This window comes from Berghia stephanieae, chromosome 6 (assembly GCF_034508935.2).
Source record: "Berghia stephanieae isolate SIO BIC M18660-M18661 chromosome 6, UCSD_Bste_1.3, whole genome shotgun sequence".
Taxonomy (NCBI): Eukaryota; Metazoa; Mollusca; class Gastropoda; order Nudibranchia; family Aeolidiidae; genus Berghia; species Berghia stephanieae.
In genome coordinates, this window is record NC_088365.1 from 39,953,056 (window position 1) to 39,959,750 (window position 6,695).

General features: G+C 36.2%; 1 protein-coding gene across 1 annotated transcript; it reads right to left on the bottom strand.

The window, feature by feature from the left end:
• Window positions 1-3,806: 3,806 nt before the first annotated feature.
• LOC144975844 (uncharacterized protein F54H12.2-like) lies at window positions 3,807-4,598 on the bottom strand. Its single transcript, XM_078920033.1, has one exon. It carries the CDS (start codon window positions 4,596-4,598, stop codon window positions 3,807-3,809), a length of 792 nt encoding a protein of 263 aa, XP_078776159.1.
• Window positions 4,599-6,695: the final 2,097 nt, after the last annotated feature.

A 6,695-nucleotide genomic window follows, 5' to 3' on the forward strand; every position in this document is an offset into this window, starting at 1 on the left:
TTTTTTTACCTGTTAATCGATATGTTGAGTTCGATGATGTATTGAATGGTTTTTGTTTTGAGTTCGATGATGTATTGACTGGTATTTTGAGTTCGCTGTTGTATAGACTGGTTTTTGTTTTGAGTTCGATGATGTATTGAATGGTATTTTGAGTTCGATTTTGTATTGAAAGGTCATGTTACCTTTTAATACCTGAGCCTGTGAAGAGTGTTTATTGAGTGTTCGATTTGACATCGATTATGTATCGAATGGTTAATTGCGTTATAATAGGCCTATACACCTCATTGAATGAATAAAAGGATCCTTTTATTATCCCGGTGTTATTAGGTTCAGCGCCGCAGTGCAAATTGAGGTCACGCAGTACAGCGTTTAGTCCAAGGACTACAACGCTGAGCCGCGTTGCTCTTTAACTTGGTTTCTTACTCCTGAGTCTAATGACTTATTAATTTAATCAATTAAAAGTCCATTGATTCCCTCAAAGGTCAAAGGGCAAATAGCTCAGGCGTCAGCCGCACAGCAGCGCCGCAAAAAATAAGTCAAGGTCATTCAGAGCAGCCGGTAGTCTAAATCATTTTGATTGGTTCTTTCAAAGTCTCCAATCTTGATTGGACATCATATTGTCATAGTTTCGTCCGTTTGATTGGTTCTTTGAAATATATTTTTGTCGGGACAGTGTCATTGTAAAATGAGTGGTCTTGTGAAAGCATTAATTCTCAATGTAGAACCAGATGAAATGTTCCATTGTGTTAAAACCGTGATAAATCAATGTTTTCATCTTTGTCATCAATCACTCTTTCAACAACCAGTATTGGATAACCCATTGGGTTTTTGCTCGGTGATTGATACATTGTTTCAGCAGCATATCAACTGGTATAGGATAGTGATTCTAATTGCTTATGCTAGAAGAGTAGCATTACGTCATCCAGACAGGGAAAATTTTACTCAGATCGTTAGTCTTCGTCTCGAGAAAAAACTTAATCATTGGCTCGAATCACATGGTGGTTGGTTAGCGATGCCTCGTCAGATTATACCAGAAAGGTATTGGATAATGCGTCTCATATGCGTTTTACTTCGTGTACTTTTGTCTTGAGTGATACTGAAATGGAACTTTTCGTGAAAGATTTGCTTCTCGATCACCAGATAGATGATCGTTATCAGAAAGCAATTGCAGGATATGATAAGTATATTCACGAACACTTATCGACCTGTCCGTTGATAGAAACCAGAGAACAATTATTCTCTCAGATCAGCTGGGGTAGAATCATTGTTTTTATGTTACATTAAGCGTGTACTCCGTATTCACCCGGATAGAGAAAACTTTGCTTTATTTGTGGGTTCATATGTGGACAAAAAAACTCAGCAGTGGATTAAGACAAACGGTGGGTGGCCCTCTATGATACAGGAAATTTCACCCATCAATCGTTGGATGAATCGAGTACTTTTCCCCTTGATATTTTACTTTGTGATTTGGTGTGTAATCGAACAACTTAATTATCTTTTGAGTTGCAGATCATATTGATGATTCGAATCATTTTTTATATTTTGAATAAAAGAAGCTATATCTTTTCATCTTGTATTTTTAGTCTTTTATAATTCTATTACCCACAATTTGTTACAGTTTCGAAGGATTCTTTTTTTTATGCTAAGTTTTCTTTGAAATTTAATGAGAACATTTCGAAATTGAAACAAAAGTAGTTCCCCATATAATAAAATTAAAATCTTCTTTTACAACAAAAAAAACCATAACAGACACAGAAAAAAAACGACATAAAACCATGTGTTGGTGAATAAAATTCATTTTGTTTTATTTTTTCACAACATCGAAAGCAATGTACTTTCACACACCAGTTACAACTTATACAATAATGATCTAATGTCATTCACACATTCACATATCAAGCTTTTAAATCATCATTATAATTTTCTAGAAATATTAATAAAAAACAAAAAGCAAAAACAACAAAACTTGACCAAATAAGATTACGATCTAAATGAAAATGTAATAATAATAATAATAATAATAATAATAATAATAATAATAATAATAATAATAATAATAATAATAATAATAATAATAATGATAGAATTATTAAAAAATGATAAAACAAAAGATCATACAAACAAACGAAAAAAAACAAAAAAACAAAAAAAAAACAATATAAACAACACTTTCATACACCATACACATCTTATAAAATGATCATTCACACACTCAATCATTAAACATTTTTTAATAAATGATTAATGGATAGCAATGTTACATATATGTCATAAACATCATTTTCATCATCGTCATAATCATCATCAACAACAAAACATTTGTCATGAAACAATTTAAATCAAGTCTTAATTTCATAAGCAATCAATCAATCAAAAACAAACGGTTAATGCTTATCAATTGTATTGTAATCATCATCATCATCATCATCATCATCATCATCATCATCATCATCATCATCATCATCATTTTCTTCATTTTAAAGATCATATATTAAGGTATAAAGTAAATAGAATTATGTCTTGTTTCGTGTACACGAAATAAATTTTATCATAAGTAATCTTATCTATTTTTTTTATTTTAAACAACAAACATTCCAATTAAGATTACCCAACCAATGTACCTCGGGATAAATGAGTAACAGCTCTTGCCACTTTTAAATCGTTCATACGAAAATGATAGGGATTAAAAATAGATAAAAGTTTTGAAAAACTTTCACCTTTACTTTTCTTCAACACGAAATATATAACGTACAAACCACATGTTGAACTGGTTATACCCTGAATAATACGCGGGTTGTGTTTACAGCTTCGACTATTGTTTTCCACAAATCTTTGAATTGTCGGATACACAGAAGGCGGGAACACAGAACTATCCATATAGAGCAGTAAAGTTAGGTGCCCCAAACGTAAACAAAGGTCGAGAAGCACGTGGCAAACCACATGTTCCTGTCTTGACAGCTCACGTTCCAATGTAAATAATAGAAAAAAATAACCTTTAAAATGTGGCTGTTAGGTGGCAAAAGAAACACATATTCATAAATACTCGATCATGCATCAAATAATGTCTAGATATGGATATTTTATGGAACAAAAGGTAAAATTTTCTAAAATTTATCAAAAGTTACAGTCTATCTATTTTTAGACCAGAGAAAATTATTGCGCTGGTGTGAACAAAACGAGAATTATTCGGAGCCTGATTTTCAGAATAATTTAGCCTTATATTATTATTTCTGCAACTGTTAGATTTTATGTAAACATATTTTCAATACAGAAAGTGGATTGCCTACAACTCAAACTACAAAATTGGGAGACCTATATTGTGCGTAAATTATTCCGGTCCCTAACGGAAATCACTAGCAACTTGTTATTGTTTACGTTTGGGGCACCTAACTTTACTGCTCTATATTCTGCTTTTCCCATCCCGTTAAAATACACAGATACCCAATGTTTTCCTGGACCGGAACTCGACTCTGTGTTAATAATATACGCAGCTGGTTGACGAGAATTCGGGTTGTTCGGAAGTCGATCTTTAGGATAAACACCTCGAAAAATTCGTCTCGCCCTAACGTGTCCGTTTAACATCGTTTCGATTTCTACGTTGTTCATGATGAAAAGTCAGTGATCACATGACGAGTGCGATCAATTTCTATTACACTATCTAATTCGCTGTAACAGAACACAATGATCGGATCAGCTAGTGGGGTCGAGAATTTAAGTTCTAGTCTAAGCGACTCGCTTTTTACCAGTTCAAACTGGTTCCCGTCTAATAGCGATGGTGACAGATCAAAACCAAAAAGACTACAACCCTAAGAGTAACCATTGTAATCTATTCCATTTCCGGCATCGTTGTTAACCAGTCCAGCTGCTAGCATAAGACTGTGATAAGCTCTGACATATTGTTTACTACTGAAATTCGGAGTTAGTGCTTTGGACGGTATCTGTTTTCCGTTCAAGTACAGGGCTAGATAGGACAGATCAAAGTCCTGGAAATTAAAAGGATTCTTTTTGTAATTTCCATTAAAGCTAGTGCTTTCGATTAGACCCAGTACGATCTTAGTCGGGGTCTGCGATAAAAACAAATTATCTTGTACGGCACTTAAATTTCCTTTTAAAATAGAAAAGGTTTTATGGACAACGCGCTTCAAGTGGTATTTACAATTGCCGATGTGAAGTGCTTTCTCGTGTGACAGGGCCACGGCTGGGTTTAATTTAATCTTCCTAACATACAACGAGGCGTGTGTAATTACACTCGTAAACCCCTCAGCATCGGTCATGAGATGGAAAGCATCTTTAGACGGGATAAGCCTCAACTTTACATCAACTCCATTAATTAGATACCGTTCTTGATGCATGAAATCTAAATGTAGTTTTCCCATCATAATCACTTCTTTACTCTCTTTCACCAGCTCTTTCCGTGCATTGAAGCCAGCATTTGTACTATCCGTCATTTCTAGTTTACCCGGGGTGTCCTCGTGGAAAAAATCCATTGTCAGGTGACTCCTTTTCGCACCTTGATCATAATTCAACATTTTTTCTACAAAACTCCTAAAATGATAAACGTTCTCACTTGACGTCACCAGAACATCGCTCAAAGTCATATCCACTTGTGAAAACAGGCATGAAACCAGGTGTTAACAGGGGCAACAATGCTATCGGCGTCTAAATTAGTTCCATCCGTCTTTATTACTTTAACGCGTACATGCATAAATGTGTTATGCAAATCCAAGTAGTCTGACGTCCCCCCGCTGATCGAAAATTCGATCGGACCTCCACTCGACAAAGTAGAGATCGGATGGCATTCCACAAACAAACCATCCTGAACAGCAGTCTGGGTGACGGGTAATGAGAACAGATCGAGTCCGCTGTGTACACTCTCTGCGGAATAGGGATGTAACAAAGCCATGATAATCAACCAAAAATGTCTTGAGCTACGTTCTTCCTACGTCTCTTTCTGGTCTTTTGTCGTGTCTGAGTAGGTCGTCGTCGTTTTATACGCCGAGTCACACGTCCGGGTGGCGACGGCGGCGGCGATGAAGTTGAAGCACCTGTCAAACCACCCACAGCTCTGTTGAGTAACCTTTTCCCACTCTCCGCCGCGCGTCGTTTTAAAGCTGTTTTAACATTCTGACCGGAAATGACGTCAGATGCTATTTGGGCACCAGTTTTTGCACCATCTTTTAATAATGTTTTAGCGCCCGATTTCAAGATGGGAAACAGAGATCTCGCAATACCACCAAAGATACTCCCAAGCCCTCGACCTCTTTGATGTCTTCCACCAACTAACACGGGTAGACCACGTCCTGCCTGAGTACAGTAATAATCATCGTAACCTTTTTGATTGGATTTGAACACGATCCCTTTTGTCATGACGACTGCTTACGAATCGAATCTCTTCTTTCGAAAATGAAGTATCACGATAGACTTCCCTGAAGCAAATGTCAAAGGTTCGCCTTTGTCGTTGGTTAAACGATTTCAACCGTGTCAAAATTAAATAGTCTGGGAGGAACATAGTTAGGTTTCTCAAAAATATGATGAACTATATCTTTGCTTCTATTTCCGCTCGGTACGCATCTCAAAAGAGGTACGGCGCTATCCCCAACTATTCTAGGTTGAACGAGGTTGCAATATACGTATACTGCTTCGAATCCGACGTTTAGATGCAATGGTCTTTCACTCGACACAGATGTTGGACCGTATAAATAATGATTTGGAATATTCAAGAGGTTGCTCAATGTCGAACTCAAGTGCAAAAAAGTTCCTTCCTTGTATAGCCTTATCATTACTCTGCGAGTTGCACGGTCGTAATAAAATTTGATGAAACCCTCGTGCTTCTTTTTTATTTTCCTTCTTACATGAGTCATCATCGTTTTAACCAGTTCATCTGGTGACTCGTATAAACCCGTTGGGATGAGTACGGTATCTTGTTCGCTGTTGTTAGTAACTCTAAACTCGAAAAATGCTTCATTCTCAAGGATGTTGTTATACGTGTTACTGAATAATATTTCTGATAAACCGACTTCGTAGTCTGTCGATAAATCTAACGCTCTGGGTAGTTTTGTAAAATAATGTCCTGGAGAATTATTCGGAAAATAGCTCGTGCTGCTATTAGAAGGTAAGACTAAATAAGACATGATTAAACTCGTTTATTCAGTGTTGGATTTGGAAGAACTTAAACGAGACAACTACTTAGTCTGTCACACGTCAAGTTATAATAATGATACAGACACAACAATCAACACAATCATCATCTGACACAAGAACACGATCTCCCCTCTAGGGACTTGTTTCCCAAACATAGACCAATAAGATGAATTTCTCTTGGAATTTTTACTTTCACTTTCGGATCCTTCCATTTGAAAATTTAAAAAAAAAAAAAAACAAGACCAAAAAAAAAAAAAAAAAACAACAAGGATGATAATTAATTGTAAACACGAAGATAAGACTTTGGTATCCAAGAGTTAAATGATGAATCGTAACCGACCCACTTCACCAAAAGTTCATGTCCACTTTTACGCTTATCCAAGACGGTCTCAATTCTGTAGATTTCTTTTGCACCAACGTTTTGCAGTTCTTGTTTATAGAAGCTTCCGCGCACGCACTCGTTCTGATCGTCTGTAATTTGGTAGGTTCTAGGTGTTGTTGAAATGGATTTTGTCACTGTAAATAACTCTTCGGTCCAAGAGGGTAGGTAGAAC